Source organism: Thermothelomyces thermophilus, chromosome 5, assembly GCF_000226095.1.
Source record: "Thermothelomyces thermophilus ATCC 42464 chromosome 5, complete sequence".
NCBI lineage: Eukaryota > Fungi > Ascomycota > Sordariomycetes > Sordariales > Chaetomiaceae > Thermothelomyces > Thermothelomyces thermophilus.
In genome coordinates, this window is record NC_016476.1 from 3,436,855 (window position 1) to 3,449,109 (window position 12,255).

The 12,255-nt window shown below is 53.9% G+C and overlaps 3 protein-coding genes across 3 annotated transcripts; 1 reads left to right on the forward strand and 2 right to left on the reverse strand.

Annotated features, from left to right (window-relative positions):
• Positions 1 to 471: 471 nt before the first annotated feature.
• Positions 472 to 2,339, reverse strand: MYCTH_2309299 (uncharacterized protein). The gene is made up of 4 exons (XM_003665436.1): positions 2,166 to 2,339; positions 1,979 to 2,074; positions 1,714 to 1,907; positions 472 to 1,545 (listed from the first exon to the last, which is right to left on the reverse strand). Exons 1-4 carry the CDS (start codon positions 2,236 to 2,238, stop codon positions 1,174 to 1,176), a joined length of 735 nt encoding a protein of 244 aa, XP_003665484.1. The 5' UTR covers positions 2,239 to 2,339; the 3' UTR covers positions 472 to 1,173.
• Positions 2,340 to 3,647: 1,308 nt separating this feature from the next.
• MYCTH_2309306 (uncharacterized protein) lies at positions 3,648 to 5,042 on the reverse strand (the record flags this gene model as incomplete). Its single annotated transcript, XM_003665437.1, has 5 exons — positions 4,639 to 5,042; positions 4,493 to 4,587; positions 4,336 to 4,432; positions 4,098 to 4,279; positions 3,648 to 4,044 (listed from the first exon to the last, which is right to left on the reverse strand). Coding segments are annotated over exons 1-5 (964 nt in total), but the record flags the coding sequence as incomplete, so codon positions are not given.
• Positions 5,043 to 6,603: 1,561 nt separating this feature from the next.
• Positions 6,604 to 10,479, forward strand: MYCTH_2309310 (uncharacterized protein). The gene is made up of 3 exons (XM_003665438.1): positions 6,604 to 7,019; positions 7,069 to 9,164; positions 9,221 to 10,479. The coding sequence occupies exons 1-3, from the start codon at positions 6,814 to 6,816 to the stop codon at positions 10,336 to 10,338; spliced, it is 3,420 nt and encodes a 1,139-aa protein (XP_003665486.1). The 5' UTR covers positions 6,604 to 6,813; the 3' UTR covers positions 10,339 to 10,479.
• The last annotated feature ends 1,776 nt before the right edge of the window (positions 10,480 to 12,255 follow it).

Genomic DNA, 12,255 nt, shown 5'->3' on the forward strand with positions numbered 1-12,255 from the left:
CGCCAGACGCCGCTGCGGATGGGAAGAAGGATGAGAAGAAGGATGGGAAAGAGGGGAAGGAGAAGAAGAAGCCCCTTCTTGTCAAAAAGCCCCTTTCGCCCGGCTGCGCCCGGCCTGTCATGATCCACCGTGCCATGGCTGGCAGTATTGAACGCTTCACGGCGATCCTGGCCGAGCACTTTGCTGGGAAATGGCCGTTTTGGATGTCTCCGCGGCAGATCATTGTCATTCCTGTCGGCATGGGCTTTTTAGGCTATGCAAAGGAAGTGGCTGCGCTTTTGAGGAAGGAACGCTTCTATGCTGGTATGGAGCCCCTCACTTCTGCCGCTGTTCGTTTGGCATACTCTGACATGAAACCCCAGATGTCGACAGCACCGGAAACACTCTCCAGAAGAAGATTCGCAACGGACAGCTGGCACAATGTAAGTCAATGATTATTGACCCCAGTCAAGTGAGGGAGATACTTACGTGCACAGATAACTTCTGCTTCGTGGTCGGCGACGACGAGATGCGCAACCGCAAGGTCAACATCCGCTACCGTGACGACACCTCGACACAGGCAAGAGATGTGCCGTTCGACTTGGACGAGGCCATCGAGAAGTTGCGCAAACTGAAGGCTGATAGGGGAATGTACAACCCTTTCCCACACAAGAAGGAGGAGAAGGCGGAGAAAGCGGAGAACGCGGAGAACGCAGACAAGGCTTAGATGTACATACATTAACGCAAAATAGCGTTAACCATTGCAACGGCGCAGCCGCACCGTTGGCGATTTCTCCTCGGCCAGCCTCACTGGCTGACGTCTTTCCCTACCTTTGGTTTATCGGAGCGTGACACACGTATCTCAGGCTCCGCGGCCTGCCTTTCACGACAGAGCGACGACTTAACCAGCTGCGGCGCGGAGGTATTTTTCAAAGTGCTGAATCTACGACATGTTCCCTTAAGCTTGAAGACCAAGATCAAACCAACGCCGGACGGACTACCCACAACTACCGACCCAAGAAACAGCCCTCGGTTTCCAGTCTAAACCATCGCATTTCCGTTGGAAAAGTAGATAATGTATGCTCGCTGGTCTCCCAACCCCAACTGGCCTCGGCTCTTTGATGCAACCAGCGCCTCAACCATGTCACAAGCCATGACTCAAGACAACAACATATGGACAAGCATCTGCAGAAGCTAAGGCTTAGGAATGTGGATGGTCCTGCTGGTCATCAAACAGCCATGGACAATGAACAGCAGCACGATCGGGTGCATCTCCAAGACCGACCCGGCAAACCACACACCGCCCGGCAGGGCGTCGTGGCCGACCCAGCCTTGAGACAACCAGTACGCCATCAGGGCGTCGAGAGCGAGCGTCGTCGGGATGGGCGTGCCCTCGAAGTAGCGCGCCTTGCCGGAGGCGTCCTTGGGGATCGAAGTCGCCGTCACGTTGAAGCGCGCCAGCCGCGTCAGGCCGCAGAGCACGAAGAAGGCGAGGCAGAGGTGATCGAGGGGTGTGCGGATGCCGAGGGCGAAGGCGACCGCGGCCGGGGAGACGCCAAAGGAGATCTGGGGACCGCAGGAGTGGCACGTGGGGTTAGTTCAGTTGTTTAGGCAGAAGGGACGAATACAAAAAAAAAAAAAAAAAAAAAAAAAAAAAAAGGCTACGTCGCAGGGCGAGCTGTGTGTGTAGGGATGTGGTATGCATGCATGGCATTGAATGTATCCCTGACGTACCAGGTCCGCGAGCGAATCCAGCTCTTGCCCCATCATGCTGCTCTTTCTTCTCCAGCGCGCCACTTTGCCGTCGAGGAAGTCAAAGAAGAGACCGAAGGGCAGGAAGAGGAGGGCGGCCCAAAGGTTGCGGTACTGCGACGGATCGCCGAGGCAGTAGCGCATTGAGGAGAAGAGGGAGAGGATGCCGCAGAGGCCTAGTCAAGCATGCTTCCCGTCAGTTGCTGCCCTATTCGCATTGGTGCCGGAATCCCGGGCCAGGGCTCACCGTTCAACTCGGTAATGAGATCCGCCAAGTGAAGAGCACGGATGAGGGAGAAGTGACCGGAGTCGGTGGAGAGCAGGAGCTTCTGCTTGTCTGATGCTGAAGTGTGTGTCAGCCTCTTGTCTCCTATTCCTGTCGATTCCGGCCTCGCGTTGCAGGTGCGCTGGGCGTCGGGGATGAGCGTGCGTACTCGGAGGGTCTGCTCTGCTGCCTTCTTTCGAAGCGGCGCCATTCACGGCGGCAGCGCTGCTTCTCCTAGACATTCTCGTTGGTATGCTGGCGCCGGCGGCGGGAGGGTTAACTGCAGAGTCGAGCCGAGCTTCGCCCTTGAGAAGCCAAAGTGATCAAGAGGACCGAGACGAAGAGTATGAGCGTTCTCAATTTGTCGACCCAAATCGCAACTTAGGCAGATCTGCGCTTCACGCTCCGAATATGAGGAACCGTTGACGTCGAGGGAGACTTGTGTCACTGGGCTTGTTGCTTGTTGGTTGTTTTTTGCCGACACAGTCTGGCGGTGGAGACCCCCGCTAGCGCGGGAAGCTTACCAGGAGGCCGGGGGTGGGTGTGGAGGGCGGCGGCGGCTCAGCTTTCTCCTACCAGGTGCCGTCATTTTGCCGATGGGCAGATAGACTACCACGCCGCGTTTCAAGCCGCTATTACGTCATGGGAAACATGGCTCTTGGAAGCCGGGTCTCGACTGTTTCCTATCCCTAGTCCTAGTCTATCTAGTATGCAGACACACCGCAAATAGGCATTAACTGCGTTCTTTGGAGAACTGCTTGGAGCGTTGGAAACCGCAATACGTTTATTGTCACAGCCGTAACGCTCGCGAAATGGACCGAGTGCCCTCCATATCCTGTCATTGCGTGCCCGTCGACTGATATTCGCTGCATCTAGAATGACAGTGTTGCTCTCTATCAATCCATGTTAAACAGGCGAAAACGTTGTATGCAGCAGAAGTAGCTTCATAGCTAGTCTCCCTTCAGGTTGCTTCAGGATGCCATTTCCCAGACCCCCATTTTGGTGCTTCATGCAGGTGCCGAGGTGCCAGCCCAAACCGAGTGATCTTCAGTTGCAGTACCGTCTACCGTACCGAGGTCACCACCCCAGTAAAACGCCCATGCCTCAACCTCCCGCCCTCCAGAACGCGCAAGAGATTGTTACGACTTCTGCAGCTGCACCTCCTGATGCAGCCTCTGTAAAACCCGGTGACCAGCCAGCTTTTCCACCCACTTGTGAATAGCAGCCGTGTAATCCCTGGCGCGCCCCAGGATAGCAGTAGGTTCCTGGCCATTTTCCACTTTTCTCTCATTGTCGTATTCCGCGAGAATCCGCTTTTGCTCTGCGCTGAGCTGGACCCAGAGCTCTAGAGCTGCCTCAACAGTTGTCATTCCAGAGGCATCATTGTCGTCGGGAGCGGGGGAGGAGTGTAAATTCTGCTGCTGTTTTTGAGGGAGCGAGAGTCTGAGCTCGCTGTCCGGTACAGCTTGAATATCTTCCGCATCGAGCTGAAAGGCCGAGAGCCGTGCGTCGGTCGGAATGTAGATGGTGTCATGACCGGAAGTTTTTGACGGCCAGTTTGGGTTGTCGCCGAAGTTTCTGTCGAGATCGGCCAAGCTGCGGATGTTGGCAGCGAGTTTTTGCCGGACGTGTGCGAGATTATCGCCGCATAATGCAAGAAGACTGAAGGACAACCGCTCCGTCTCGTACCGCATCATGCGCTCCTGGAGGACGGGGCGCATCACTGAGGTCCAGTGTTTGCCCTCTTCGTGCTCGCCTGCTACAAGAGTTAGATTAGTGCCGGCGAAGAGAAAGACATAGAAGACAGTGACTTGCCAATGCAGACGGGCGCCGACGAGAGGCCGTCGAGTTGCCAGACTTGTTGTCCGACTGGCACAAAGGCGATGAAGTGATAGGCGGGAGTATCGCCGGATTTGCCAGCTTTGACCCTTTCTTTCTTGGGCTTTTTCTTTCTCCGCCGCTGCATGGCAGCTGATGATCTCGCCCTCTTTTCCTTGTTATCGACCTCGTTCTGGAGACTGAGCGCGGCGTCAAGAAGATCTAACCGTCTGCAGAGTCTCAGTTGGAGCGGGATACGGTAAACATTCCCATGACGACTTACCGAGCGAAAGAGTTGTGGGCAACTCGTATCCAGGTGCTGTTGTTGATCATATTTCCCCTAAGTGGTGGCGACAGGTCCTTGGATTCCTGCTTGAAATGGCGGAGCTTCTCACCAAGACTCAGTCGCTCTGCGTTCATGATGATGTTGAGCAAGGCAATGGTGGCACAGGCGTTATGTGTGGTCTATCAGAACGTAAGTGACTGACTCGACTCGCGGCAGAGAGGAAAGGTAGGCAAACCTGATTTGCGAACCACACATCGTGGCCCGGGTAGGTGACCTCAGGGCTCTGGTCGGCGACATACTCGTATAAAAATACCAGTCCATGTACTGGAGGTCTGTGTCAAGATTTAGCTAGAGGTCCTCGCCGTGGCAGTTTAAGCGGGACAGGGGCTTACGGCAGAGTGGCCAGGGTATCTTCATCGACCGAGAGCACTTCCTCTATTCTTGCTCCCTTGACGCCAAGCAGACCCATTATAGCCGTGAAAAATGCCTGACGGGCGGTTAGCTGTGATGAAACTTGCCGAAAGAACGAAGGACTCACTGGGTCAGATTCCAATTCGACCCAACTTGGCCACTCAGACTGCTCATTCTCCTTCCACGGTCCTAGAGATGCCTCGAGCAGGTGCTCGGGCACGTTGAAAGCGTCCGGGGCCGCCCGTCGCTTTGGGTTGCGCCGGGAATCCGATGAGACAGGCGAGGCCGCTACCTTCCCGTTTTTGTAGTCGGAATCCTCACCATGGCCGGAAGGCCTCTTGCGTGCGCGGCCGGACCGACGAACGGGGAGAGAAGACGCCGCTTCACCACTCTCAAGAGCCGTTTCCCCGGTGGAGTTGTTCACGACCTGCGCCGAAGCCATGTCATCGGCTAGTCGAATGAAATCCGCAAAAGCTGCTGGAAGAACGCGGTATTGCCCAATGTGAAAGGGTCGAGGTTAGAATGCAGCGGAGCGAAAAGATACAGGTTATTGATTTGGGGTAGGATGTCGTCTAATACTCTGGAGTTCGACACCCCTTCGCAGAGCGCATCTCCTGAAAGATGGCAAAGGTTCCAAGGGGCGCAGATGTGGTTAGGTCCAGGCACGAATTGTGCTCCGACTCTTGGTTTGAAGCGCTCGCACCGACTCTGTTCTCAGATGCTTCAATCTTTTTCAAGGCGGGACCGCAAGAAATAATGTTGCGTCGATTTTTAGGCGGCGATAGCTTCGCGGCCGTATGTGACTGGAATTTTAGACGTATTCAGTCACCACTGAAAATTGCCACGAGTGGAATTGGTTCTGGAAGCTCGCTGTGCTTCAAGAGCGATGCCTTTGGTGTGAAGCGATTGTACTAAGCAGGATGCAAGTGGCATGAGTGGCTACCGGCACTCTCTTTAGCAAGAGAAAAATAGAAGATAATTGACAGCCTACTGTCCCTTCGCATTACTATTGTCGAGGTATCAATAGCTGCGTTTAATGGTTGAATGAAGCAAGCAGTTACGGGGTGATGGCGCATGGTTCACAATATCTGGTATGTATGTACTCCGTACGTAGCATGGTTAACCGTATTTAGGGTAAGGTACCTAGGTACAAGCGCGTAAAGAAGATACCAGGTGTGTATGTACGGATACATACAGCAGAATGGATTACAATTATCTGGATCTGTGACAAACACAACTACGTAAAAGCTATGAGGAATGTCCTGCAGAGCACTCGGTCTGTGAGGCACAAGCACAACACTATCTCTAGCTTGGTTGAGGAACGGAAATGGTTGAGCGATATTGGAGGCTCCTCCGCGGTCCCTTCTAGCCGTCATTCCACCCCAAAAGGGAAATAAGTACGGATATATGGGGCTTTGTCAAGGTGTTGGAGTGGGGACAAGCTTGGGAGCTCCCCTGACCAATGAGAAGTAGCGCGGCGCCAACGCAAAACCGGACCCTGCCATGTTGCTTGTAACAAACCACAGCGCGGCAACAGACTGGAGCGCGTCCTGACGTGCAGCATCCAGACAACGGGAAATTTTGGCTCTGCGGCCCCAAAATAATGCAGCAAGCAAAAGGCTGCGGCACAACACCGGCAGCGAACATTAAAGGGACAGTGATACCAGCTAGCTGTTCAGCAGGACTCCGAGTCCTGTTTTCTTCGTGTTGAATTCGGCTCTTTGCGGTCTTTGGGTCCTCGAGCTCCCGACAGTGCTGCCACAATTTGACGAACGAGCGACAAGAACCCACAAGTAGGACAGTCTACTGATACCTGACGACCTTTTGAAGACACGATCGAGATATTTCCAAATCGGCATGCCATGAGCGGCGAATCCCCCATCGGCGCCTTCCCACAGACGCCTCAGGCAACCTCGAAGAGAGGTCCTGCCAGGGCACCAACTTCTACCTCGACAACGAGCCGGAGCAGTACTTTGCCAGTCGCGCCTCAACGAGGGACATCAGCAGCGAGTTCCGCACCTGTGATACCATTACACATCCTCGACGCACCGACGCAACGACTCTATGCCTTTGGCTTTTATGCCGCCCTCTTTGCTTGGAAGTTCTACGATTGGGCCCAGCTGGTCGAGGAGGATACAGAGTCTTTCTGGCTCTTTTTGAAATGGATCGCAATAGATTGCGCGTTTCTCTTCGGGCTTCCCGAGTTGAGGATACCATGGCTTGAGCTGTCACAGCCGTTCGTTGTCGTGGCATTTTTTTTCCATGCCGTCTTTGACTGGATGCTCATGTTCAACATTGGGGTATGGGATCTAGTGCATTTCTGGCGCGTAGCGATACAGCGTTGCTAACATCTGCGCAGCTTCCATGGCAAGCATGGTTTTTGGGCTTTGCCAAAGTCTTCTACGACCGTGAGCTCGCCATCTCGGAACACAACGTCAAAGTGTCCAGCATTTTGCACAATTCTTCGCTGATCATGGGCCGACAAATCATAAATATTCTTCCTGAGGGGTGAGTTCAGAACTTTGTCAGTCTACTCGACAGGTACTGACCATGGTAGTTCCGCCGTTCTTAACCCCGAACTCCACCCTTTTTGTCTGGGCGGCGACCGTAAGACGGTGGCATTACCTATGTTCTTCAACGCGACAATCCCTGTCGAAGTCGAGATCATTCGCACAGATCTCGAGACGAATCAGCAAGAGTCAATCAAGTTGACGAGAGTGCAAATTCGAGATATTGAACGGAAGGCGAAGCGGGAAAGCCAGGAGGGAGTTCAGACTGTGGTGCAGTTCGATTATCCCGTGAAAAAGCCTGGTGCTTACCAGCTAGGCCGAGTTCTCGACGAGTACAAGCTGGAAGTACAACGGAAGACCCCTCAGACTTTCGTTGTGCCTTGCCCGAAGGCTTGGGTCGGCCCACCGGCCCCTCAAGGACGCTGTGTGGGTGATCTTTCTGACTTCTCCCTCCAAGTCGAGGGGACTCCTCCGTTGAAGATCAAGTACAGCCGCACAATCAACGGCAAGAATCACAACTTTCACTTCCAAAGTTTGCAACCCGAGGGCTTCATGTCCCCGCTTGGCTCCCTGCGATCGGCAAGTCTGTTTGGCCTGGATGACGAGGATATCTCATGGGCGCGCCCACACCGAGTTCCTGTAGGCCTCAATGAGTCCATGCATGCCAGTGGGGAATGGCAATACTCCGTGGATGAGGTTCAGGACGGTTTTGGGAATCTGGTCAAATATGATTCTTCCGCTGACGACCTCGAAGGAAAGCCCAAGCCTAAGCACCTTGTGCAGAACTTCGTGGTCAAGGAGCGCCCTCAAGTGCGGCTGGAAGGTTGCGATTTGAGGAGACCGCTCAAGGTCGCCAAGGGCGACTCCAAGGAGCTCCCCGTTCGGTTCAAGATCGCTGGACAGGTCCCCGACGTCACAGCACATACGCTGACCCTCCAATTTTCACCCATCGATACTCTCACCGAAAGCGGAGACCACGGCGATGAAGTTTCGATACTGACGCACAATGCGAAGAATGCTCGGGATCGACCTTCCATCTCGGCTCCCGGCCTGTACACCCTGAAGTCGGTGTCCGCCGGATCATGCGAGGGCGAGGTTCAAGAGCCGTCTTCTTGCCTGCTGCTGAACCCTCTCGAGCCCAAGCTCACTATCCGCTCCGAGGAGATTTCCGACACATGTGCCGGAAACTCTATCGGCCTGCGTGTGGACATGGACCTCATTGGTACACCGCCTTTTATTGTTCGATACGACGTCATCTCCAATGGCGAGCGCCGGTCCGAGAGGGTCAATATCCCCGGCCTACGATACCAGATGGATTTAATTCCCCGCGTTGCCGGACACCACAAGTACATATTCACGCATATTGGCGACGATATCTACAACAAGGGTCGGAGGCTTACTGGGCCCGAGTATGTCTTAGAACAGGACGTCAAGCCCGCAGCAGCTGCCATCATTCAGCACAGCACGGGCAAGGTGAGCTCATGCCTCGGGGATGAGGTTGTCACCGACATCCTGCTGCTTGGCGATGCTCCGTTCACGCTTGAATGGGAGATAATTCACGATGGCAAGAGAAAGCAGCACAAGGTTACGGATATCCAGGGGAATACCTACCAGATCAAAACCAAACCCCTGACGCAAGGTGGCGAGTACACCTTGGGCTTGACGAGCGTCCAGGACAAGAGGGGTTGTAGGAATTTCTTGCAGGAAGAGCTCAAGATTTCCGTGAGACGGCAAAGCCCGCGCGCTGCATTTGGCCAGATCGAGGGCAAGCGTAAAACCCTGGCCGTGGAGGGCTCCACAGTCAAGCTTCCGGTCCGCCTTACTGGGGAGGGCCCGTGGAAAGTCTTTTATGCCAACCTCGAGGACGGCCCGGCAGACAACCCGAGAGTTTTGGAAAGGACAGTCAGAAACGACAATGGGTTCATCGACGTTAAGGCACGTGGTACCTACATGATTACCGACGTCTGGGACAACCAATGCCATGGCGTTGTCGATTCCAAGGCGTCGAAATTTGATGTCGACTGGTACCCTCGGCCTCAGATGTCCGTCGCCCTGACGCATGGAGTCAGCCAAACGGACAGCGGTTTCGTGGTCGAAGACGTCTGCGAGGGCGATATTTCGGGATTCGAAATCGCGTTGCAAGGTGAGCCATCGAGTCTCGAGGAGTACCATGGTGAGAGCAGCAGCTAATGTGCCTAGGAACACCACCGTACACTGTGGAATATGAGGTCCGCCATCACCCTCTCCAGGGATCCAGTTCGTTAAGCAAGAGGAAATTTGACATCACGGTCGGCAAAGAGACGATACAGGCGGATACGGCCAAGGCAGGCACGTACACGTATAGATTTACCGCGTTGGAAGATCACCTATACAGCAGCGACCGCCAGTTCAAGCCGCTCGTGGTCAAGCAAAAAGTCAACAGAAAACCGGCAGCGTCCTTCGTTAAACCCGGCCAAACTTTCAAATACTGCAAATCAGAACAGGACAACGAGGACGGTATCCCGGTCACACTTACGGGCGTCCCTCCATTTACGCTCGAGATTGAAATCAGGCATCAGAGCGCCGCTGTGCCCGAGATCTACCGCACGCCGGCCATCCATTCCAACTCATACGAGATCCGCATCCCGCGCCATCAGCTTCGGCTGGGTACGCAGCAAGTCCGGATCCGCGACGTCAAGGATGGCAGTGGTTGCCACTCAATGGCTGAACTCGGCGGACCTACTGTCCAAGTCCAGCTGTTTGAGGCGCCCACCATTTACCCATTGGAAACTCGCACTGACTACTGCGTGGGCGAGCGCATCTCATACACCCTCTCGGGCACGCCTCCTTTTGAGGTCTGGTACACTTTCGACGGCGTCGAGCGCAAGGCACGCTCACCCACGACCAGCTTCCGGCGTGTGGCTGAATCGCCTGGTGAATTCGCCATCACGACCATAGCTGACCGCGCCAGCGAATGTCGCGCGCCAGTCAATATCGTCAAGACGATTCACCCCATGCCGGCCGTGCGCATGAGCCATGGCCGCAACGCGCGCGTCGATATCCATGAGGGCGGCGAGGTTGAGATCCTATTCGAGTTCTGGGGCACCCCGCCTTTCGAGTTCACCTACACGCGCAGTACCAATGCCCGCAAGGGCCAAAAGAGCCAGGTGCTCGAAACGCGCCATGATATCAGTCACGAACACACCAAGGTGATACGCACCAGCTTGGAGGGCACGTATGAGGTGGTGGCGATTAAGGATAAATACTGCGCTTTCTCGACGCAGGGAGCTGAAGTGGGCAAGGAGAAGGTGAAAGGGCAAAAGCTTATCAAGTATTAGCCTTTTTTTCTTCTTTTTAGTAAGCGAGGGGGACGATGGAAGGTGCCTGAAAGTTGAGTATTGAAGATTGGGTCATCTATTATGGGACGGTGATAACTGGGCTCGGTGTTTCCTCCGAGTCTGTGGTAATTCTTTGTATCGTGGTATAAAAAGGGGAAGGGAGGAAGGTCACCATAGCACGGCGTTTGTGGGTTAGTGCAGTACATTTTTTCCTCGACATGATTGCCTTGATAAGGCGCTCCGTCTATACTGTTTCCAAGACATGAAAGGTGGGAAACATGGATGCATCTGAGGAGACGAAGCTCATCCAGACCAGTTTCCGCATGGGGGAGATGTATCAAGGCTTCGGTTGCAAGAATCTCACCGCTAAGAGAACCCCGTGATTACACCGTAAAGCTAGTTGCTCTCAAAGGTATTGAATCCTTTTGTTTTTTGGTCGCGCTTTTGTTCACGTTGCTTTTCATTGTTCTGTAGCGTATGTCCACTCCAATCAGCACAACCGAGGTAGTGCCAAGTATGGTTACCCGATAGTAAACGTGCTGTTGTATCGCCACCCATTGTAGTCAGGAGAGTGCCGCCATCCAGCCACTTCGTCGGTGTATCGGAACCCGGCAAGGCCCTGCGCAGTATCAAATTGAAGGCTCAATGCCAAGACTATCTCTCACCCAGAGGTCCTTCGAGTCGTCAAACTCGCTGATGAGCTGGAAGAAAATTCGTGAGTGTAGCATGACGGGAGGAAACTGTGTGCTGCCGTTGATCTTTACCATATCTGGATTTCTGCAGAGTGCCCCCAATGGCCCCGGATATCGGCACATAGTGAACATACTTGATCTTCCCAGGTTAGGCGTTGGGATGGTTGAAGGTTGCCTGGCGGCCTAATACTCCTCCTGAACATTAGGGTGCACATACATACAATAAATGTAACTACGAAGGTATGTACATACATACCCTGTCAAGGAACGACTTCAATTGGCATGTACCCCTACTGCGTCGATCAGATCCAGTGAACAGTACGGACGTACACATTTATCACAATTCATGGTACCTCCATTTTTTTTTTTCGTAACTCGTTCGTTATCCGGTGTTGTACTTCGGGTCTCTTCACTCTCTCCAAGGTGATTGCTCGGGAGCTTCGAGAAATGATTCAATGGAACGGGCAGGAAACGAAAAAGGGTAGGCATAAGCTCCAGCGATGACCACCAGGCAATACAACGCGGTGATTTGCACTTGGCGTCTCTATATATACATCCCGATGTACCAGCTGTTACCTACCGGTTCAATGCAAGGTAGCTTCATCTCTATCAGCAGTCGATTTTATTTTTATTGTTCGTTGGGCTGCTGGTGATTCGGGTCATCAGCCCAAGGATTGCTCCGTCACGCGCTAGCTTAATGTATATCCCGCAAACCTCAACTACAGGTACCATAGGTATGTATATACAAACATATACAACAGCCTCGTTCTTGATCAGTTGCCTTAGACAAGAGTCCGTAGATATGGCTTGCTCTTGCAGGATTGCCTTCGCTCCAATGCGTACCACAGATATTAGTACGCTACGGAGTACCATTACATATATTGCCCGTGCACTCCGTGTTCACGGCCGGGACTCGGTCGGTGTCGGTCTCGGTTTTCGGGAACCCGGACGGCCCCCGCTCTGAAAGCTGCACCGAATCACCACGCTGTAGCACACCCCGGCAAAGCCCAGCAGCCAGGGTCTGGTGCCCTGTCAGGCTACAAGGGTCCAACCCTGCTTGTGCAGCTTTCAAAGCTGACCCAAGAAACCACAACGCTCCTGCATCGGGATCGAATGCTCGTCTGGGACAACGACCCATGACCTCCAGTTCGACATCCCGTCATCCAGTTTCCGAACCGGGCACCTTGATTCAAGGGCAAGATGCGAATCTCTCATCGAAGGCCGG

What these genes read in the sequence shown, in the direction of transcription:
- MYCTH_2309299 (XM_003665436.1), bottom strand. Translation starts at nt 2,238, where the DNA reads ATGTCTAGGAGAAGCAGCGCTGCCGCCGTGAATGGCGCCGCTTCGAAA. An exon ending in CAGCAGAGCAGACCCTCCGA is followed by an intron (nt 2,075 to 2,165) that starts GTACGCACGCTC and finishes CACACACTTCAG; the next exon opens with CATCAGACAAGCAGAAGCTC. An exon ending in TGGATTCGCTCGCGGACCTG is followed by an intron (nt 1,546 to 1,713) that starts GTACGTCAGGGA and finishes TGCGGTCCCCAG; the next exon opens with ATCTCCTTTGGCGTCTCCCC.
- MYCTH_2309310 (XM_003665438.1), top strand. Translation starts at nt 6,814, where the DNA reads ATGGGATCTAGTGCATTTCTGGCGCGTAGCGATACAGCGTTGCTAACA. An exon ending in ATAAATATTCTTCCTGAGGG is followed by an intron (nt 7,020 to 7,068) that starts GTGAGTTCAGAA and finishes TGACCATGGTAG; the next exon opens with TTCCGCCGTTCTTAACCCCG. An exon ending in ATTCGAAATCGCGTTGCAAG is followed by an intron (nt 9,165 to 9,220) that starts GTGAGCCATCGA and finishes TAATGTGCCTAG; the next exon opens with GAACACCACCGTACACTGTG.